Genomic DNA, 23,951 nt, shown 5'->3' with positions numbered 1-23,951 from the left:
ATAGGTTGCTACCAATTATGTTAAAGTTTGTTTTATCCCATAATATCTAGGCTCCTCCTCATCAGGCAATATTTCCATATATGGTACAAGTTATGAGTGTTTTCCACCTTTATCAGTGAACCTTCGCATAAGCGTTAATACAAGTGCATCTCCGAATTGGTTTCCAAAATGGGCTTCAATGTATTTTGATCATTACTAAGCTTGTACCAGGAATTGGGAATGGAAATCCATCGCTGCATAATTGTTGAACTTTAATGTAATTTTCTCTCACTAAATGCATATTATTTCAGAGGTCGTCTAGCATCGTTGTCATGCCTTTGCTAGCTATCAGCATCATAAAGACCTTATGCTAAACTTCACCAGTAGGAGATAATATATACATATGCATAGCTAGAGGGCTAGCAAGGCCCCTCAAAAATGGAAAATTTTCCATTTAGGCCCCCTAAAAATGATAAAATTTTGATTTAATCCTTTAAAAATTATAAAGATATAGGCTATTAAAATGGTGAAATTGTATTTTTACTATCGTATAAATTACAATTTAATTTTGGCCCCCCTAATTTTTTTTTACTTTGCCCCTAAATATATATATATAAAAGCTCTTCTAAACACATCAACTAAAGGTTCTTTTTCCTTTTGGCGACAATATATATAAAAAAGAGCAAAGAAAGCCAACCAAAAATCCCCGTCAGTTGACCCCGTGCAACCTCGTAAGAATTTATAACCTACAAAAAGAAAGGATGCAGTGACAAATTAAAACCTACCTCAAATACAATAGTGGTACCAAAAAGTACAGTGAATCATCCTCTTTCAAACCCACTTCGCTTAAACAGTGTTTCCTTTTGGGGATTGAAAACTTGTATTTAAAGTTAGAAAAACATTCCATCTCCCTGCATTCGAGTAGATGCCATATATCCTCCATGGTAGTAGTACATCTGAATTCATCATTTTCAATAGGGACATCATAAGGCCTTTTGTGTGCCATCGTTTTCGAACGATAATTTGAAAAGAATGAAACACAAGCAAAAGAAACTAAAAGATATGGGGAAAATACTACCAACTTCAAAGCTAGATCAATTAAAGGTAAACCTTTTGTAGAATAGAAAACAAGTGGAACACAAGTGCAAACTTAGAAGAAATTACAAAGACTTCAGAAAATATTCAAGTAGAAAAACAAACAGAAAGCCACAAAGCAAAATCAAGTGAAGACAACACCAAACTCTGTCTATTTATAAAGAAAGAGCAACATTTCATTTGCACTTAATGCGTGACAAAATAAGCAAACATACGCAACACTTGCGCACAATTCTCAACATATTAGACAAACTAGCCATTCCCAAAAAGACACATAATTTTCTTGTATCACCATTACTAATCTTGTATCACCATTATTGATCACCTCGATCACTCAACAGGAGCATCATCATTTTAAATCATGCATTCATAACTATTTTTACCTATTTAAATTCAGAGTCTACCTTAAATAATAATCCTAAATTTTAAAATCAAAATTTTAAAAATTTCAAATCATAAATTTTATAAGTCATGAGTCCCAAATGTTGCCAGTGAACCTAATTATTTCGCAAGCTTAGAGAACTCGCTTTATAACGTCCCTCATCTAAGGGACAATTATTTTGCCACCTCCACGAGCCCTACACATTTCCAAACAAGGCAAACCTCGTAGCCCTACACATGTCCTTGTTAGGCAAATCTTACACCAAGTGGATACTAAATATTAAGCAACTCAACAACTCAAAAGACCTTGGCACAAAGCTACTTCCATAAGAACACATGAAACATTGATCTTATAGATTACTTGGTCATCTTAAGGCATTACATCATCAACTTAGAAGGTCACATCGTAGCCCCTACAAGAAGACAAGATTTGATGTTATTGCCAATGGGATCTAGACATGTGGTACCAGAAAAATATTTAAAACATTGTTCCCTCTCTGAATCCTTCCTTTCATCCCTAAGTACCACAACACTCCACCCCATCAAGGTGAACTGCCTTCATCTCCATCAATTCCTCGTTGATTCCACACGTTAACAAATACCTAAGTGAAAAGCGCTATAATTTAGGGTATTGTTAGAAATTATTATTCAAGTAAACTGTCATTTTATCACAAATCTTTTAAGATTTTTAAATTTTATGTTTCCCAGTTATATTATATATATATATGGAGAACTTCTTGTGTTTCAATCTCAACAAATGTTTTGCTTGAAAACAAAGTTTATCACATGGTATAATAATATTGAAACGAAAGAGATTTACATGACGATTAGAAATATGGCATGCGTAGCGTTATATCCTAAGCAAGTTTCTATCTGTTCAATAACATATTTAGAAGTATATATACAAATAAATTTGGTATAATGATTTAATGGGCATGTCTTGCAAATTTTACAACAATGTGAAAGGCTTTCTAGAATTATGATAGACATACTATTAGCAGTAAAAATCTCGAAAAAACTTTTAGCCTTGGTAATAATCTTTTTTTTTTCTTTAAATGGTTGACATGGTAGTAATCTCTATTGAGAACGAGTTATTGGATCGCCCTAACTTCCGATAGCTTCAAATCCCGCTAGCTTGTATCTTGTTAGTTCCATATTGCCCTCGGAATCCCTCAATCTTTACATTCCGCTAGCTGCAAATTTTACTAGCTCTTGCTAGCCTTCATCCCGCTAACCACAGATCTAACTTAGAAGGTAAATAAATATAAAAGATTTCTTTAGAATAAAAACTATTAAAATGATAATCAACAATCAAATTAACATATAAAATAGACAAGTAGATACCTTCTGCAACCGTATGGCAGAGCCGCATAAATCCTTAATCATGTGGTTGCGTTTATTTTATTCTTATTTAATAAATCGATCGTTATTTAGTTTATCATGACTATACACCCAGAATTCTAGTGAATCAAATTCAACAAGGAAAGAATCCAATCTCACTCTAATACAACTGCAGATCTTAAGGTTAAGTTTTGGGACCTCATAAAATATTTAAATTTCTAAGAGTTTAATAAGAATTTTAAAAAAATAAAAAAAATTTGAAATTTCGAGATAAATTAAAATTTTCAAAATTTTTAAGGGAACTTAATTTTCTTTTTTAAAATATAAAATAAGTATGATGAAAATTTTCAAAATTTCTAAAGGACCTAATCAAAATTTTCTAGAAACTCCAAAAGAAAAAAATGAAAATTTCCAGAATTTTTGGAGATTAATTGAAATTTACTAAAAATTTCAAGAGAGCAATAAAAAACTCCCAAAATTTTGAGAAGGCCAAGGCCCCCTAGACCACCATTAATTAGGGTCCGCCTCTGCTCTCGTAAACACAGTTCTATCTACCAATTTCTCTCTCACTATCTATGAAGTTTCTAAGTTCCGCAATCCTTAATTTTTAGTTGTACCAATATTTTCAATCCCCATAATTTCTATTTCGCAGAATTTCTCTCACTAACACTTTTTTAACTTGTTTAACTTCGGGAACTTCTATTGCGAAAACTATGGAAGTTAACCTTAAAACACCATTCCATCTAAAAAAGCATAGCTTGAAAGCTTAAAAGTTAATTTAGCAATGCTTTTCAAAACTGCATTTAGGTCAAAAAGCACTTTTGAACAAAAACTAAAATTTTCTACTTCTGCATTTGGCCAAAAAATTTATTTTCCTAAGTATTTTTTTCAAACTCAAAAACAAATTGTTTAACAATCATTTTATCTCAAAAGTGCTTTTTGTCCCAAAAGTACTTCTTGTCCCAAAAGTGCTTCTGAAAAGCAATGCTAAATTGACTCTAAATACAAACAAGTTAGCTTATTAACTTTTCTTTGGAAAACAAATGCTTCTCCTCTCGTTAAACAAAGAACGCATTCACGCGAAGCATCCTTGCCAAAATATGTTGTCTGTGTAACCTCCATATAACAATCACTATATCCACTACCCATATAACTTCTCTCCCATTACCCACGTTCATGTAACCTCTCTTACTTCCACCACCACCTATTATTTAAGGCACATTCACCCCTTCTTTAATAATCTCCCTTTCATAACCTCATTGAGGGACATAAATGGAGGATAGAAAGTTTCATTTGAGGACTTATTCTAAATTCTCTCTACAATTTTCTCTAAACAATCACCACCACCACCGTAACTTTCACTTTTTCTACCACTGAACTTGTTTTACAGAATCTGCTCCAATCTTCCTCTCCACCATCTCTTGACAACACTCCATTTTACTATATTGTAACATATCCTCACCTTAACAAAAGAACACTCCACAACAACTTACCATGAATCCATCAGTCTTCCAAAAAAAACAATTTGATAGAATGTGAAACGCACCCGCTTATATGCTCAAAAGCCTTTCCTTTTCTATATGATGTAAGATTAATGACACAAACTAAGCTCCAAGTTCCAGATTCAACTAGTTCTTATCACCCTCTGAGCAGATTCAATATCCCTGTACAACTTTCAAGAAAAATGTACAAATTGAGAAACTTCAGAAGCAATAGACAAGATATAGAATCAAATTATGCATCCAATAAAACGGATACATGCATAGTTTCACCAAAAGATCAATTTATTTGTACATTAGCTATTCCATTGTTTTATAGGAGGATGGCTACAAGAAGACAAACAGATTCAAAGGGGGAAAACAAGAGTTGCATTTTAGTAAACTTTATTAAAATTATCTAATTCTAATCCACGTGGTTTTCAATAAAAAAAATAACTCAACCACATGGGTATATCATGTTCGTAAAGGGGAAAAAAAGGAAAAAGAATACTTGGAAAACCCCCACACTTATACTTGAAACCAGATTTTCAGCATCCCAAACTCCATGAGGTTTAATATAGAAAACAAACTACTATGGATGTACAATTTTACAAACTATACCATATCTTACCCGAGGATTGTAGTATGATTGAACTTGAATTATCAATTGGCAGTAACGACAGCAATTAAATCTACAATTGCCCCGGCCCTCCCTAGTTGATAATGGAGACTTGTTTGTGCCTAATGTTGAAGGTTGTAAGGGTTCTACTTTGGGCCCTCCTGGATACAAAAGAGTGATGATAAGTTGATATGCATATAGTGGAAAACCATAGAAGTATCAAACTATGCTACTCCGACTCTCTGTTTTCTTTGAAGTATCCATGTCCAGTACATATACAGACAGGTATGGGAGGATGGTCTTCCAACTATATTAAAAAACTTGGAAAACTATGAGCATATTTATATTGGGCATAAACCCGTATCCAATACTCACTTGAACATATCTATGTCAGACACATACTTGTATCTGATGTTCCGCCTTCAAATCAGAGTAACATAGCAGACAAGCTTTTCAAAGGTGAAAAGAGATAATAAGACAAGGTGAAACATAGAGATAATTTGCAGTTATCCCGCTCTTCTTTAACCTAATTGACAACAAATGGCCAGATGTCTAACAAAATAATTAAAATAATGACGCAAGACAATGAAAACAAGACTCCGAACAAGCAGCTTACACACCTTCAAAATTGAAGTGGAACTGTTTCGTGATTGTGCTCGTGATTTTGCAAGCATATGGTGTTGTTGCTGCATTTGCTTAAACTGTTGCAATGAAGCAAAGTTAATTCCACTCTGTAAATTCCCATTATCTTGGTCTATATCACCATCCTCGGTAATTTGTGATCCACTATGATGTAAAATTTGAGAGTGAGGGTTGCCTGAAGCTGCTCGTTTGAGATTACCACCACCGAAAGAGTATGATGGCACAGTTTTTAAACGTCTTCGCAAAACCTTGAATGCAGAACTTTGCTGCAGTTAAATAAAAAGCTCAGTACAATTTAACAATGGAAAAATAATGCATGTTGTGTGTGTATCAGTCTGTAATGGGTATGAAGGCACAAGAGATGTCCCCTTTAAACCATCCAACACTTGACATTGAGAGTAAAAGAAAACATTGACCCGTTTGGATGAAGATAAAGTTTAAACCCATGTTTCTTATAGTAGGATTAGGAGGGGTACCTATAAAGAAAGTAGCAAAGACATACCTGTGGAAGTAGCATCAAAAGACCATATAATGCTTTCAGCAACCATATGTATTGTCTGGGTTCAAGAAGCTGGAAATCAGAAAATATCAGCCACATAACAGGTTTTTTAAATTCCAAAGAGAAACAAGGAAAATGGAAATCTAAACCAAATATGTATTACAAAATTGCAACTACAATGACAAGCAATAAAATAACTAAAGCTCACATATTTTGTCACAGTAAAATGATTAGCAAGGCCTAATTTTCGAGTTCCTGAATATATGCAACTATCATATAAAAGATTGATAACCAGTCACTGAAATTGCGGATGCATAACCTTTTCAAAAAGGAAGGCTTCATAATGCACATCAATGGCATAACATCCCATCATAAAATGGTAGAGGTAAGGAAAAGTTTTAGACATTACCATACAAGTAAACATATATATTATGGCAAACAACATAAAACTGCAATCGATCATGAATAAAAAATACTGCTCAAGACTTGCTGAAATATAAGCAAATATCAAAAGTGAACCAGAAGCTAAAGAACATATCTGGTGATACAATCCCCAATTAAAGCTATTAAAACAATTGTAAGGCAAGTTGTTAGTATTTGTCTAAGCACCTGCAATCTTAGATAAGCGAAGACTGGAGTTTCGAGCAAGCGAATCAACTTATCAAGCTGGACCAAGAATTTGGCATTAATATCTTCCTCGACCAGGGACTGAATCACAGCACATGCATGTTGGTACGTCTAACATGCAAATAAATAATAGATTAATCATCATGAAAGTATATGGTGCAACACCACGCCTCTTCCCTCAGCCATCACACATGAAAATTGAAAGACTGGCTATCCATGTAAAGGAGTTACGGAATCTTACCTGAGCTAATAAACAGAGACTAATGATTGCCATGGGTGAATGGCACCATGATGCATACAAAGAAACAAATAAATCTTTTCCAGCAGCATTAACAAGTGACTGTTTCAAAAGTTCCCGAAGCTCAGATAGCTCAGAAGAAGTGAGTAGAATTAAATTCAAAGCCTGAATCACAAGCGACGAAAATTTTAAATGACTACCTAATGAAAATACCATTCTACTAAATGAACAAAGATTTGAAAAAAAAAAAAACAGTAACTTCAATGACAATGTCATGGTTATCACATGTTTAAAGTTAATGGAGTTGCTTCATGTTATTACTTATAACCAAAGAGAAAACTATTCCAATAGATAAGCTTTTTAACTATATGACAGAACCTGAACCATAACACAGGCAAAATCTAGGTCTGCTTCTCCCTCTAGTATGGTGGATAGCTCACGATAAACCCTTTCAGCATCCAGGAGAACACAAAGTCTACGGATTATTAAAGCACCACGCCTAAGAAAACAGGAGGATGATTTGCAAAAGAAAAGGTGAGACATGTATAAAATTAAAATAAGCAAAGCAAGTTGGCCATGTAGTCTACATGAGTGCTCAACTCAGTAAAACAATTCAAAACAATAATAATTTCAAATAAGAAAATTTGGGCCTTGAGGGTCCTAGAATCACCTCTCCAGAAGAGAATGATCAATCCGGAAATTATGCACCAGAAAAACAACAAGTTGGCGGAAATGTAGGGGATCTTGTGCAATGCAAGCATGAATGTCAAGAACCAGGAGCACCACCTGGTGCAGAAATCCAAATGCAAGAAAAAATTAGTATACACGAACAAGAGCAGTTTTAGGTTAACAGTACAAAGAAACATTTTAATAGGCAATGGGAGTAGAAATCCTCTTTGCAAAAGCAAAACTCTTTCTAGGCTCTTGGGAAAATGACTATATTAGCAAAGTTAACTAGAAGTTCCAATAACAGTTCTACTCAAGAAATAAGATAATACATAAAGGGCACATCCTACTGTAATTATAATGATGCTAAACAGAATAGCAAAACAAAAATAGAAGTAAAAACCCTTGATGAAACAATCAAATCAGAAACACATAAGCAGGAGCATAACTTTACCTCATCAGAAGAGTCAGATAGAGCTTTCAACAGGGTGTCAAATATATCGTTTAGAAAACACAGGACCTGTTTCAGGTGAAAATTTTAACATCATTTTTATTGGAGAAACACTAGCATCAGAAAATTCAACTGAATAACAAGCAACTACAAAAACTAAAAGAACACGAGTGCAAATTTAGACCATGACCTTATACTTTGCATCTACTAGATGCACATAAATTCAAAATAAGTGCTTCCTCACCTCAGCACGATGTCTGGTTAAAAGGGTTGATATCCAGTGCAATGCTTCAATTCTGGTAGCCTCCCACTCACTATCCAGTTGCCTGGTCAAAATCATTGTAAAGTGAACTATTTCAGCAGTATTAGAAAACATCATTTTAAGCACTTTTCCATAGCTCTTCATAATTCAGAAACGCAATATAAGTGCAAACTGCCAGAAACACCATAAACCTAGCATTTTTCCCAGGTAACAAAGACTACACCTCTTCGCAATGGAGAGAATGCCACCCACATCAAAGTTTTCTGTTGGATTAGCCTCAATTGAACGAAGTGCTTCATTGGTTTCACGAGCAACCTAATATGAGAATATTAATACAAACACATAAAATGACAGAAAGAAAACAACTACACATGAGTTTCTATAAGCAATTGCAGATAATTAAGATGAATTAAGGAGACTGCAGAAGAAATAAACTTACCACTCTAATTTTCTCTTCTTTATCAGATATGCAGGGGAGAATGGCTCCCAGTATGTCCGCATAGTAGGGAAAAAGCTGGTCTCCACCAAGTTTTACGAACTCATTTATCTGTACAATGACAATCAAATTTGATACTGTCTATGAAAAATGAATGTACCAGATGGAATAGTAAGTCTATGAACAGCAAGAAAGTCAAGATTATCATAGTCTGGACAAACATATTGACAGGGGCAGAATCTGTTTTCAGATTCTTCTCCTCTTTTCTGATAGGGTCCTCCTTTCTAGGGCAAGATTAAGTCCAATTCCACTTACCCAAGTGATGGCTGTTAATCGAGTGAATTCATCAAGCGCGGCTGCCCTTTGCACCAATATTTCAGCCATGCGACCATAATCTACAGACTTCAAGAGTAGCACTGCTCGAGTCAGAAAATTACAAATGAAAAAAACATTTTCTTTTTATGAGAAAATTTTGTAAATGATACACAATAAAGCCATAATTTTCTTTACTAAATAAGTTACCAATCATGTTATTCATATAAACATTTGTAAAAAGGCAATCGTGGCATAAGAAACTTTAAGAAAAGTGCAGTTAAAAGAACAAGTTCTTTGAGGAAGTCTTACTGGAGAGTTCTTAATCTCTAGGAGAAACTCTGAAAGTGCTGAATCAGCTTGCTGCCGTATTTCACGACTAGAATCACTCAACATATTAAACAAACCTGAAAGTTATCAAGAGCTAATTTAATCACTTCTCATAGAGAGTAGCATATTAGTTTAAAAGACCAAAACTTTATTACCATCAAGAAAATCAGGGAGGAAACCCAACATGTCAATATCTGGAACACTATCCAGTACAGTTATCCATCCAACCAAAAACTGACGGACATAGGGGTTTAGGACATTCATGCGCTCTCTCAACAATGGTATAAATTCTTCAATACTGAGGAGAAAACAACCATATGACAACATTATCAAGATGGTTCCCAGAAAATTAAAACGAGACCTCTAAATATAACAACATTCATGGAATGAAACTAGAAGCAAATAAAGCAAACCTGAACTGATCACTTTCAGTAACAATGTCCTGTTTCACATTGTAAAATAGAAGAGCAATAAATTTCCATATTTCACATAATTATTAAGATGCCAACGCTAAGATGAGAGGGCACTTACTAACCTTCACAAGCCTATCTAAAAGGTGAGCAGCACTCTGTACGTTGGCATCTGCATCAGCAGAAAGCTTGCATAAAGCATCAAATATCTTATTAAAGAATATAATAAAATCTCCTCGTACAACCTGTAGGGCAGAAAAAAGCATTTCCAATCCAATATTAGTCAAGAAACAAGAAGTTGTAACCAAAAAAAAAAAACAAAAGAAACACAATCTCCTTTCACCTTTGCAATGTTATATAGAGCTTCACAAGCATAATAACGAACTCTGCTATCTTGGTCAGAAAAAGAACTAAGCACTGGTGGCACAATTTGCTGGGAGATTGCATAGAAAGCAAATAAATCACTAAACAATAACCAAAGAAAAGGAGAAAAAGAAGTGTTCAAACAACAACAACAACAACAACTGGGAAAAGAACTGCCTTATCTAAAACAGGAAAACATAAACATCGAACATCACAGCAGGCAACAATATTCCATTTTTCCTTTCTATTCTTTTTGGGAAGGAGTATAATCTGAAGTAATGCTAATCCACTCTAACTGCAAAAGCATATAAAATCTCAACCCCTACCAGAGATCAGAGAGGTCAAGAGGTCAAAAATCTAGAGTTCATTAAATCTACAATGGAATATCCGATAGCTTATGTCAGGTAACAGTTAATAAGGCACAGCAAATGTATGCCTACAGCAGTTTCTTTCTTATTCATAGACAAAGACATACACACATTAACAATACTAAAACATTAGAAGCATAAAGCACAAATTTTTAAACCTTAAAACAGAAATCTTGGTTCTTAAATGACAAATCCATGGTAAATATTACCCTTAGTAGTTATAAGATTTAAACATGTTAATAGACAGCATTTAAAGACAACTGATTCTTACCTCAAGATGTTGGGCAGCTTCGGAACTCAACCCAACAGTGGCGGCAGCTAAACCTATCAATCCTCCCTGCATATACGCAACAACTTAAACAAAACTAAGCCAAAATTCAAATTGAATAGATAAAAAAAAAATTCTCATGAAAAGGTTCAAAATTTTGAAAATTATTCATCATCCACCAACCTTACGGTGATTGGCTTGTGGTGAGTCAGTAAATTCAGTAGCTAATAACTTGATCACTGCCGATATCTTCTCGTGATCTCCCGATGAAGCCAGCTGTTTCACAATTCCTTCAATCTACACATGATTATGGTGACAAAAGAGTAAGCAATTCAATCATTAAAAAACAGACCTCGATATCAAATTCGATGAAAATTTAAAAAGTAAAAAAAAAAAAGGAGAAATAACCTCTAGGGCCGCATTCTTGCGCTTCTCGTAGAGCTTGTCGGAGAGATTACGAAGGACGGAGGCGGGAATCACGGAGAACGCGTCGGCCATAACAGAAATTAATAAAAAAAACAAAAAGTTTTTCCTTGGATGAAATCAAATTCGTTTCCTGATCTTTTCAAATTCGAACCTGAACATCCCTTTTGGTCTTTTTAGGGTTTGATGTTTTCCTTTCGGGAACGGAAAATGAAAAATCGAGGTAATTAAGATCTGGTGAAATTGAGTAGAAACTAGAAACGAATCGTTTAAAGGAAGAAAAATTACAAAAGTCAATACGATATGATATTCTAATTTCCTTATTAATTTTTTGGTAAAATACGTTTTTTTTTCAAGTTTTTTAAAAATTTAAAAGTAAATTCAAGATTAATTTCAACAAAGAATTCCAATCATTTAATTTCCTTTTTTAAATTTAAAATTTCACATAATTTTATTTCAAAATTTCACTATAACATAAAAACTATTTATAACCTTTTACAAATATAATCACATTCATATTAAATATTTTTTTCTATTATTTATTTTTAACATAAGTATTACTTTTTTATAATTATTTTTAATTTATAAAATTTCAATAATCTATTTTTTTCTAAAACAATTATTTATCCAAAGTAATTATAAATGCTAACATTTTGAACTACTAAATTCTAATAGGGTTTTAAAATACTAACATTTTAAAATTTTGAAAAAATTTTAAAGTTTTAATCCAAACACATTTTTAATGGTAACTTACCTCTTTCCCTCCTTAAATTTTAAATAAGGAAATAACTTATATTAGTATTATTCTAAAAGTGATAGTTTTTAAGTATCAATAAAATAGTACCACGTCATTAAATTTTAAAAATAACAAAATATTATTATACACTCATCTATATCTATTATTTTCTCCAACTTAATTTAAATTTAATTAAATTACTTTAAAATTTTAATTTTTAAAATTATAAACAAACCTCTTTCCTTTTTTTACAATTTTTAATATTTTTTTTTCTAAAATTTAATATAGTTTTTAGTTTTTTGCAACTAATTTTTTAAAAAATATTGGTTTCATTTTTTTTAAATTATTTTCTATTTCATGTTATACATTTTTTAAAAGTAAAAATTATATTGCATTACATTTTAAATAATAAGAATTGTGTAAATTTTAAAGTTTTTATGTTATTTATTTTTTTATTTAAAAAAAGTAGAGTTGGAGAGTAGGTTGAATATAAATGGGCGTGTAATAATAATTTAATATCTTTAAATTTTGATGATGTGAGGAAATTTTATTGGTACCTATAAACTTTAATTTTTAGGATTGTCCGAATACAAATTATTCCCTTCAAGATAAGCAGATAGATAATCAAATTTATCACTTTTTATAAATTACGATATCGATTATATTATATTTTTTTGTTAAATTAAAGAATTTGACAAAGTATCTCAAGCTAAAAAAGGAAGTTAGTCATCTTTAAAATTTAAAAAAAAAAGAGTGAGGAGAAAAAAAAAAGAGAAATAAAATATCTCAATTAGAAAATATTCAGTAAGGTTGTAATATTTTTTTAGCTTAATATAATATTTGGTATCCAAATTTGATACTTTTTTAATTTAGTACTTAAATTTTTTTGGGTCCAAGTTGTATCGGAACTTGATTTTTTTTTCTTAATTTGGTATTTAAGATTTTTTTTTGTCTAATTTTGTACCTAAACTTATCAAATGTTATACAAATTAATCTACCATACTAATAGTGTTATTTTTATGAGACAACATAAAAAATCAACGTATAACCAACATTTGGCAAATGATATGAACTTTTTTTAATTTTCAATTACTTTTAGTTTAATTTTTTAATTTTTAAAATTTAACATAATGAATTTATTTTATTTTGGGTTTTTAAAATTCTTGTTTTCTTTTTTAATATCCATTTGTTCTCCAAGCACAATTTTTTAACACGGATTTCCTCTAATTTTGACGATATTTTTTGCGGAATTGAAGGCTCTGTGAAGACCAAATCATGCTTTAAGCATGCGATCCCTCTTAAATCAATCTTACTATTATTAACTCGATAACTAAAACAGAATAGCCAAAAAGAGGGGTGAATTGGCCCTTTAAAAATTTAATGGAAGCAATGAAAGAACATGAAATAATGAACGCAGTGGTTTAGAGTGGTTGGACCCCAATTGCCTATTTCACTATCTTAGCTTTCCACAAGTAAAGATTTTTATAAATTCACTAATTTGATCAACCTTTGAAGACAAAGTTTAACATTACAACTCCCTTAAGATTTCCACCCAAATCTTAAGCCCCAAACCCTCTTAAAGAGGAACAAATAAGTAAACAAATAGATAATCCTTACAAGATAAAAGTGTTTGCCAATTAAGCACAAATACAAAGAAAAACAATTGAGTTATAACGCCCCTTAACCCTAATCTGTCACCAAAACAGGGTTACGGAGCATTACCAAACATTTCAGATCGAATATGAACAATTAAATAATATTATAACATACACATCATAATTCAATCATAATGTCCCTTTTATTGAGCCCTCGAGTCCCAATTCATGTGTTAGAAACAAATCGGGACTCAATCGGAAACTCAAATAATTTTTTGCGAAATTTCATAATTTTTCTTAAGTACAGGGCTCACACACCCGTGTGGTCAAGGGGCACGCCCCTGTGACCCTATGACATGCCCGTGCTTCAGGTTGTGTCCTAACCCCGTGTAACACTCTGACTTCAATAAAATTAGGTGCAGTTTTCACACGGCCGAAACACATGCCCGTGTGCCTCACGCAGCTAAGACACACGCCCGTGTCTCTACGGGTGTGAAGATTTTTGGGCATTCTGTTTTAAATTTTTGAGATGCAAGGGACACACGACCTAACCACACGCCCATGTGTAAGCTGTGTGTCTCACAAGGTCTAGTCGCAAGCCCGTGTGCTAGGCCGTGTGGACTCAAAATGAGCCTTTTTCATCAAGTTTACCAACCTTGCAAATCTTGAATCTCAAGCAACACAAAAACCAATCATTCAACCAATCCAAAACACATTCAAATACATCTAATCATGCCAAAACTATTAATCCAATAACCTATTTAATGTGTATTCATAAGAATTTCACATATATTAATCAAACCGACCATTAAAACACTAATCAAACTAATTCAAACTTTCATACCAAGTTCAACTCAAATTTGCCTATTTCATTTTTTTTGTACCAACACAAACATAATATATTAAACCTCAACTTAACTCTTTAATTTATATAAATAACCTTTATTCTTTTATAACATTATTACATATAATTTTCCAAAGTGATATACGTAACATCCTAGATACATGCCATTACCAAAAAGAAATATACTTTACCGCTTTGAGTTCGAGATCAGCTTTGGATGCTGATTAAATGATTTGTCTTTAATCTAACCTGCACATGGAAACAAACTGTACGCTGAGTATAAACTCAATGGTATTTCTATAATCCGAATACTTATAAAACAAAAGTTTTCAATATTTATATATCTAAACACACATAATAAAAATCATTCAACAAAAAATTAATTTATAACACATCATTCATAACACTTTAAATTCTCATCTCCTACTATTTCAATCTCATAATTGATATTGAAATAACTTTTCTCAATAGGATACACATATTTTTCACCATATCAATAACCATTTCATGAACCCATTGGTTCATACATTTCAATTTCATAAGTCAATTCAATATACCAATCCAATTCATATTCAAGATCATCCAATATCATTCACATTGCCAATTTATTTATTTACCCCTATTAATAGGACTCGAACTTTGGCGGATACACGGATCCAACCAGAACACATTAATATGGCACCCAGTGCCTTATCGGATAATTCGAAATAATAGATTGACACCCAGTGTCTCGTCGGCCATGCCGAAATAAGTTGGTACCTAGTACCTCATCGAATTTATCCGAAGGAATAGTTTGACACCTAGTGTCTCATCTACTCGTGGTCAAAGTATCCCTAAACACTTCCAATCCTATTGCATGCCAACTATATCCGACTCAGCCCGATACAGTTAATAGAGTTTCCAAATCATTTTTCAATTTCCAATCAATACACATTTCAATTCAAATAATCACATATATTCATAATTCAATTCAATTCAATACCACAATATCAATACTCACCTCAATTCCACTTACCATACATATTAAATAATAAATATAACAATTAATAACTAGCTTCGGATAATAGAAATACAAATCGTGATTCTCAAGTTACCCTTCGATAATATTGTCTTTTCCTTTCTTAGCCGAGGTCTCCGATTTCACGTTATCTGTGGAAATCGAAACAATTAAAAATTATCAATACAAGACCAATTCACATCAAATATTTCAATTTGTACTAACTTTTACTTAAATTACAATTTAGTCCTTAAATCAAAACTAACTCTTTTTCTTCCAAACTAAATCCATATCTTATTTAATTTCCTCTTTAAACAAATTTCAACTCTCTAATTTCACCATAAAATACTAATTTTGAAATTCTCTCAATTTAGTCCCTATTACTTAAAATTTATGATTTATTTTACACTTCAATCCCTTTTTCACTTCTAACTTAAAATTCTATCAATTTAACCCCTAATTCTTCAATTTATTCAACATAAACAACATCTAAAAATTCACTGACTTATAAAATTTCAACATTAATCAAGTAGTATTTTGTTCTAAGATTCTAAAAACATCAAAATTACAAGAAAAGGGATTAAATTAACCTACCACTTAAGCTTGAAACCTTTAAACCCTAATTTTTCTTTTTCTTTTCCTTTCCCCTTTCTTTCTTCCTATTTCATTTTCTTCTATTCTGTTTATTCTTTCTTTTTCATTCTTTTATGTGTTTTATTTCTTTTATTTTATGTTATTATATTATAATAATTATTACTTAAATAATAAGCGAACACATGTATAAATGTATATGAGACAAGAACCATTTGGGACCTAATCAAAAGAAATGGGAATATTTGGAATTTTTAGTATATAATGAGAGCTTGAGGTTCCTAGTGAATAAATATGAAATCGAATTTTAATTTGATTGAAAAAGTTGAAAGATATGGAAATTTTAGATATTAAAGTTAAAAAGGACTTTACAGGAGTGTATGATTATATTTGGTTGTTGAATTTATCTTTATTAAATGAGGAACTAATGTCATTTTCATGATTGAATCTATTTTACGTAGTAAATGATAAGGTTAGAATGTTGAAGGACAAAGGCGAAAACGAGCGATGGACAACAAATTCGACTTATGCTAACTCAATTTGTTTTATTATATTATTTTATTAAATAATTAAGTCAAATGAATCATTGATAATATAAGGTATAACCCTATGTATATATGTGTTATTAGGATGAGTTAATAAGCAATGGGGAAGTTCATTTGAAAGTTGATATGCTTACTTAATTTGTGCTTTAAAGTATTTTCCTTATGGGTGCAATTTGTGCTTTAAAGTATTTTCTTTATGGGTGCAGGGTTCAACAACATCTAAAATATAAAGCTTAATGAAATTGATTTACTAAGTTAATTGATGAACTAAATGAATGAAAGTCATCTTTAATGAGAACAAGTAAAGCATGTTACTTAATGTATTAAATGACTATGTGATGTTATATTAAAATTTGATTATGAATTGAGATGTTAAAATATAGTAAATGATTATAATATGTTAAGGCATGGTATAATCATGATATATGTGATATTTAATGTGAATGCAACATGACATAAATTTATGTGGTCTAAGGATCTTAGTTGAGGTCTTCAACTCATTGATCAACTTTGCTATGTAATGAAAGGTGGCTAAGTGAATTACTAAGGATCTAATTATATGTGATTTGGTAATTATGTATTGTATATGAGACACTGACTTGTGAAAATAGGCATGAAATGTGAACTAAGAGATGGAAATAATGATTATATGTCAAATGATATATTTTGTGAAAAATTGGCTAAGAGATTAACTAATTATATTTTCAAGTATCACATGATGATTATGTGCTTTTGTTCAAGCTATGGCTTATGAACAATGAAATTGAAATGTGACTGACATAATATATGTATAAATGTAAATGAATGATAATTGCCTCTATAAACCATGTACAATGGCTAGGATACAGTTGGGATATTAATAGGGTCATATGTGATTTTTGTACGACATTGATATTTGATTTACGCCATTGGATGAATTGGTATGTATCATCTCTTTTGAGGTATTTGTGTGCTGGAAGGGTGTATATGTCTATGTATATATGTTGGTCACGACCTAAGCACTTATGTGCTTTGGTGTGGTATAATTCATGTTCATTCGAGCTATCTTGGTGTGGTGTAGTTTCCTCGCATGTTCGAATCTATTTTTACTAAGGTTACATTAGATGAATAATTGATATGAACGTGTAATAGATTCAATGAAACTGTAAGGGATAAACCCGATTAAACAACGAACAATGTGAAGAAAATAAGAATAAAAAAGATCAAATAAGCCAATTTTACGTGAAAAAACTCCTCAAAAGAGGATAAAAACCCACAGGCAAAAGGAGATTTCACTATAATAAAGGAGAGTACAAAAGATGGTGAGAATTAAAAGAAAACCCGAAGCTCCACAAGAAAATCCCTTAGAAACAAATAACAAAATTCTCTCAATTTAAATATTTTATTGTTATGTAAAACCTAGAGTAACTAAAGCCTATTTATAAGCTGAAATTCGTACTATATATGACTACAACAACTTTAGGTTAATTAGAGTTTAAGTGGAAAACTAAAAGCAGAGTTTAACTAGGAGAAGAAAATCCAAAATAAAATTTTGGTTAAAATAAGAGGCATTCTCCCACAAATCACCACCTTCACTTGTATTTGGACCAACTCCTCTCCCGAGCCCTGTTATGGGCTTAACTAATTCTTCGTTGGATACTTTCCAAGTCCAAGCACTACTCGAACTTTAAAACTGGAAGGCTCTTTGTCAACATAACGGTCGAATTGTGTTTTGTGCCAATTTTAAAAATCTGAATATCCCCTTAAATGATCACCTCTCAAACAAAATGATAACAAATGTCTATGTGCTTCATTCTCTCATGATGCATTTGCTCTTTGGTGAGATGTATGGTACTTTGGCTATCACAATATATAACAGCGCCTTATTTCTCACTTACCAGTTCACTGAATAGGCCCCTTAACCAAATTGCTTCTTTTACTACTTCTATAATTTCTATATATTTTGTTTCAATAGTCGACAAAACCATTGTTGTAACACCCCAAAATTTGGGGTTATAACTTTTGAGATTGGTAGGAAGGGTTAGTGGCTAAATCGGGCAATTGGGTTTGTTGTTATATTTTATGTCAGAATGGGCCTGCTGGTCTGGTGGTTGGTTATGTGTTAGTGTACCTTTGGGTCCCCAGTTTGAGTTCTCAAGTGTGTTTTAAGGGACTATTTTTTACTTAGTTTTGTTTCATTTATAAAATCTAAATATTTTGTTATTATTTTATTTTTATTTATGTTAATTATTTTTATTTTGAAAGAAGCCAAAATTTTCTTAAGTTTCTCTCTTCCATTTTCTTTTGTCAGTTTCTTTTCTCCCTTTTCTTCACGTGAGATTTTTTCATTTTTTTTGGTTCAAATTTTTTTTAGGGAAATTTTAGTATTTCCTTCAATACGATCTCGGGACGGTGGGTAATTGAGTTCCAAATTGAAGGTGTGATGCTTTGATCGCAAAATCAGGTATGAGTTCAGAACTTTTCAACTTTATTTGTGAATTGTCTAATTTGGTGTCAAAATACAGTAGGATTCGGCAAATTCATGTGTTTTGATAATGGTGCAATCGTAACATTGTTTCGATATTAGATTGCATCAAATTTGATTTATTATTGTATGTTTCTAAATTATTGGAGGTTAGGGAATGTTTGGGGATGAAATCCATGATTTGCAGGCTATTTCAAAGTGGTTTCATGACCACACGGGTGGCCACACAGGCATGTGCTGCACACAGATGGTCCACACGGTCGAGTACATTTGGAAATTAGGGTTTTTAGGTAAATTATGGTACCACACGGCTACGTGACTGATTTGAGGATTTTAGTCGATTTTCACACAGGCGTGTGTTTTGGACACACGGCTATGTCCCATGGGCACACAAGTGTGTAAGACTTCCATACGGTCATGTCTACCCTGCACTTTATTTTAGCACAAATGGACAGTGAGTTACACGAGCTGTCCACACGGCCATGTTCCTGGGTCACACAGGCTTATAGTCACACCGTCGTGTGCCTCCTTCATATGGGCGTGTTGACCCTCACACGACCTAGGCACTTCTCCACAGTCGTGTGGCCCTGTTTCGCGAATTTTGGTTATAAGTCAGATTATGACTTAATTGTATTCCTGTGTGTTTCGACCCTTGGCTAGGCCTTAGTAAAGGTATTTGAGACTCTATTTTGGCTCAGACTTATGCGTTATATATAATCGTTGCACTAGTTTAATGATTTGTTAATATGATGTTGCCTAATAATTCTGAATCTGATCGATTGGATATGTGCACCTCTGATTCTGTTTGACTGTTTGTAAGTTGTGTACACTATTTTTGCAAGCCTGTTTGCATACATGTATTTGTGTAAAATATTTTAGTTTGGTTGCGAAGAGAAAAAAGTTTGATTTGATTTGGCAGTTTCAACTGCAATACATCTGTACAGCAGTTTACTGCTTTGTACTATACTTATGTCAGCTGAGCTGTATACTGTCATTTGCATGGCTTAGTTTCACATATGTGGTGTGTAGGGTTGGATGGGCCTTTTGGTTGAGCTTAATTAGCTCATATGTGGTATGCTGGGTAGTCGGAGAGGTGTTTGGCTAGATGGGTGGGTTTTATATTGATGTATTCATTCACATTCTTTTAAGTCTATTTGTATGATTATGAGACTAATTGTATAGAGATCGATGTGTTTCTGTACTGATGCGTTTAGGTATAGGAGTGAATGGATTGATAATATCAACGCGTTTAATTTGTTTTTGATAACTATTCGTGTATCGGATTGCAGTTGACATATATTTGGTTGTGACACTTGGTTTTTCATTCTCTGTCATTTTCGAACTCACACTGAGCTCGTGTAGCTCACCCTGTTAATTTTCCCCTTTCAGGTACTCTTGTATTCTGACGCTGGACTCGGCACATCGGAGGTATCAGAGTGATGCGTTATAAATCAGACTGATAAAATTTTCTTCGAATATTTTAATTTGTGAACTATTTTGAACTGTAAAAATCTATAGGAACTATGGTACATTTCTAATTTGGGTTTTCATAAATTGTTTTCTTTGGACTATAATCTAGAACTTGCAGAACTTTATTTCTGAATGCTTTTGATTTAATTAAAAAATTTTTGTTTTGAATCTTAAAGGGTTAAACGGTTTAGTTCGAATTAAGCAAACTGCATTTCAAATGAGATTTCGATAATTCATTTTGTAAGTTGCTTTTAGATCACTTCTGTGATCAATGTAACCTCCGGGATTCGGTCTAAACTTTTAAGCTGAGTTTTAGGGTGTTACATTTAGTAGTATCAGAGTCAAGTTTGCAAAAATTCGGCATGTGGTTTTACGTATCCGTGTGCACACGTGTTTGTTTTTCAAAAAAATTTACCACAGTGTTTTAAAATAATTGGCATTTTTGGAAATGTTTTAGGAGGATAAAATGTCAGCGACTCCAATGTTGGTCTGGATGGAAATTGGAAATTGTTATATTAGAACTGTTCTATTAGATATTTATGTTGTGTTCGCTCTTGGAAATGTAGATTCTTAAGGTTGATTTCAAGGTTCGATATGGATTTTGAAGGTAAGCGAGATTGCGAGGATCAGTCCAGTGAGACCCTTGAGGAGTTGACAATTTTTCTAGAACGTGTGTCTATTCAGGAGTCAGAAGTCAATGCGACTCTGCCAACTTAGGGTAGTGACAAACCGGAGGTTAGTACTGAGGCATTGACTCGGGTAGTAAGAGAAGTGTTAGAGAAAGTATTTGAAGGCTAGCATAGAAAGATATAGAGAGATAGTTCTAGGTAGGTGTAGATTGTGGGAAGAAAAGAGATCGTAGTCCTTGGAGGTTAGAGCCTCGACCTACGAAGTGTGTATGAACACAATGGAGTGTCAATAGCAAAGGTAATTCAAGGGTTCAAGTGGTGGTGCAGGTGTCTCATTTTGTGGGCACTATAAGAAGCGCCATCTAGGCGACTATTGGAAGAAGTCGGGAGCGTGTCTCAGATACATGTCTACGAAACATCAAGTTAGGAAGTGTCCTCAGCAACATTGAGACAGGTATAGGTATAGCTCATTGACGTTGTGTGCTATTGTTGTGAATGATTCGTTCGATTGTTGGAGGATAACATTTGTGTGTGTGATGGATAAATATGTATCTGATTCTCTAGTTAAGTGTTCTGGGTGTGTGTTTAAGGTCTTGGGTTCGAGTATCTGTGTATGTAGGTACTTTAATCCGATTTAAGGGTTAGATGTTCGGGTTATAAGTGTGGGACTTAAATTTTTGGTATAATAGCGCTTCGGGATTAGAGTGCGAAGCAGGAACGTAGTGGTAAGTTTTTTGTTTAGACAATTATTTTGTTAATGGAAAATTTTGGGGATAAAATTTTTTTAAGGAGGGGTGAGTTGTAACACCCTGAAATTTGGGGTTAGAAGTTTTGAGATTGGAAGGTAAGGTTAGTGCCTAGATCGGGCAATTGGGTTTGTTGTTGTGTTTTATGACAGAATGGGCTTGCTGATCTGGTGGTTGGTTGTGTGTTAGTGAACCTTTGGGTCCCCGATTCGAGTTCTCAGGTGTTTTTTGATGGACTATTTTTGACTTAGTTTTGTTTTGTTTATAAAATCTAAATATTTAGTTATTCTTTTATTTTTATTTATGTCAATCATTTTTATTTTGAAAGAGCCAAAATTTTCTTACGTTCCTCTCTTCCATTTTCTTTTGTCAGTTTCTTCTCTCCCTCTTCTTTACGTGAGATTTTTCCATTTTCTTTAGTTCAAAAATTTTTGTTTTTTTTCGTTGGAGAGATTTTAAAATTTCTTTCAATACGATCTCGGGATGGTGGGTAATTGAGTTCCAAAAATTGAGGGTGCGATGCTTTGATCGCAAAATCAGGTATGAGTTTGGAACTTTTCAACTTTATTTGTGAATTGTCTAATTTGGTGTCGAAATGCAGTAGGATTCGACAAATTCGTGTGTTTTGATAATGGTGCAATCGTAACATTGTTTCGATATTAGATTGCATCAAATTTGATTTATTATTGTACGTTTCTAAATTATTGGAGGTTAGGGAATGTTTGGGGATGAAATCCATGATTTGCAGGCTGTTTCAAGGTGGCTTCATGACCACTGGGTAGCCACACGGGCGTATGCTGCACACGGGTGGTCCACACGGTCGAGTACATTTGGAAATTAGGATTTTTAGGTAAATTATGATACCACATGGCTGCGTGACTGATTTGAGGATTTTAGTCGATTTTCACACAGGCGTGTGTTTTGGACACACGGCTATATCCCATGGGCACACAAGTGTGTGAGACTTCCATACGGTCATGTCTGCCCTACACCTTATTTTAGCACAAATTGGAGCACACAGCCATGTTCCTAGGTTGCACGGCCGCATGCCTCCCTTTACACGGGCGTATACCTCCTTTACATGGGCGTGTTGACCCCTACACGGCCTAGGAACTTCCACACAATTGGGGCATACAGCCCTGTGGCTCTATTTCGCAAATTTTGGTTCTGAGTTGGATTGTGACTTAATTGTATTCTTGTGTGTTCCGACCCTTGGCTAGGCCTTAATAAGGGTAGTTGAAACTCTGTTTTGGCTCAGACTTATGCTTTATATGTAATCATTGCACTAGTTTAATGATTTGTTAATGTTATGTTGCCTAATAATTTAGTATCGGGATATCTGATTCTGAATCTAGTCGATTGGATATGTGCGCCTTAGATTCTGTTTGATTGTTTGTAAGTTGTGTACACTATTTCAGCAAGCCTGTTTGTATACATGCATTTTCATAAAATATTTGGGTTTGGTTGCAAAGAGATGGAAGTCTGATTTGATTTGGCAGTTTCAATTGTAATACGTCTGTACAGCAGTTTACCGCTCTGTACTATACATATGTCAGCGAAGCTGTATATTGTCATTTGCGTGGCTTAGTTCCACATATATGGTGTGTAGGGTTGGATGGGCCTTTCGAGGTCTTATGTGGTGTGCATAATTGGTTGAACTTGATTAGTTCATATGTGGTGTGCTGGGCAGTCGGAGAGGTGTTTGGCTAGATGCGTGGGTTTTATATTGATGCATTCATTTCACATTCTGTTAAATCTATCTGTATGATTGCGAGACTAATTGTATAGAGATTGATGAGTTTCTGTACTGATGTATTTGGGTATAAGAATGTATGGACTGATAACATCAATGCGTTTAATTTGTTTGTGATAACTATTCGTGTATCGGATTGCAGTTGAAATATATTTGGTTGTAACATTTGGTTTTTCGTTCTCTATCGTTTTCGAACTCACACTGAGCTCGTGTAGCTCACCCGCTTAATTTTCCCCTTTCAGGTACTTTTGTATTCTGATGCTGGACTTGGCACATCTGAGGTCTCGGAGTGATACATTATAAATCAGACTAATAAAATGTTTCTTCGAATATTTTAATTTGTTAACTTTTTTGAACTGTAAATATCTATAGGAACTGTGGTACATTTCTAAT

General features: G+C 33.3%; 1 protein-coding gene across 6 annotated transcripts; it reads right to left on the bottom strand.

Annotated features, from left to right (window-relative positions):
• Positions 1-2,255: 2,255 nt before the first annotated feature.
• Positions 2,256-11,493, bottom strand: LOC107955707 (protein VAC14 homolog). Of its 6 annotated transcripts, none has more exons than XR_005926786.1 (22): positions 11,174-11,493; positions 10,949-11,062; positions 10,769-10,834; positions 10,110-10,199; positions 9,892-10,011; positions 9,770-9,798; positions 9,512-9,654; positions 9,339-9,433; positions 9,030-9,116; positions 8,718-8,825; positions 8,502-8,593; positions 8,261-8,342; positions 8,020-8,085; positions 7,570-7,685; positions 7,278-7,398; positions 6,903-7,064; positions 6,644-6,772; positions 6,038-6,106; positions 5,514-5,801; positions 4,906-5,054; positions 2,800-4,468; positions 2,256-2,701 (listed from the first exon to the last, which is right to left on the bottom strand). XR_005926786.1 is itself a non-coding variant. In XM_016891505.2 (20 exons), exons 1-20 carry the CDS (start codon positions 11,261-11,263, stop codon positions 5,040-5,042), a joined length of 2,082 nt encoding a protein of 693 aa, XP_016746994.1. In that variant the 5' UTR covers positions 11,264-11,493; the 3' UTR covers positions 2,256-5,039. The 6 variants fall into 6 exon arrangements, 1 of the variants encoding a protein (XP_016746994.1); XR_005926785.1 differs by having other exon boundaries at positions 2,800-4,460; XR_005926787.1 differs by having other exon boundaries at positions 2,256-2,697; positions 2,800-4,460.
• Between the last annotated feature and the right edge of the window lie 12,458 nt (positions 11,494-23,951).

The sequence above is a fragment of the Gossypium hirsutum genome, chromosome A05 (assembly GCF_007990345.1).
Source record: "Gossypium hirsutum isolate 1008001.06 chromosome A05, Gossypium_hirsutum_v2.1, whole genome shotgun sequence".
In the NCBI taxonomy this organism is placed as follows: Eukaryota; Viridiplantae; Streptophyta; class Magnoliopsida; order Malvales; family Malvaceae; genus Gossypium; species Gossypium hirsutum.
This window is presented reverse-complemented; position numbering and strand designations above follow the sequence as displayed.

What these genes read in the sequence shown, in the direction of transcription:
- LOC107955707 (XM_016891505.2), bottom strand. Translation starts at nt 11,263, where the DNA reads ATGGCCGACGCGTTCTCCGTGATTCCCGCCTCCGTCCTTCGTAATCTC. An exon ending in TAGAGATTAAGAACTCTCCA is followed by an intron (nt 9,117 to 9,338) that starts GTAAGACTTCCT and finishes CTACTCTTGAAG; the next exon opens with TCTGTAGATTATGGTCGCAT. An exon ending in AAGAAGAGAAAATTAGAGTG is followed by an intron (nt 8,594 to 8,717) that starts GTAAGTTTATTT and finishes TTCTCATATTAG; the next exon opens with GTTGCTCGTGAAACCAATGA.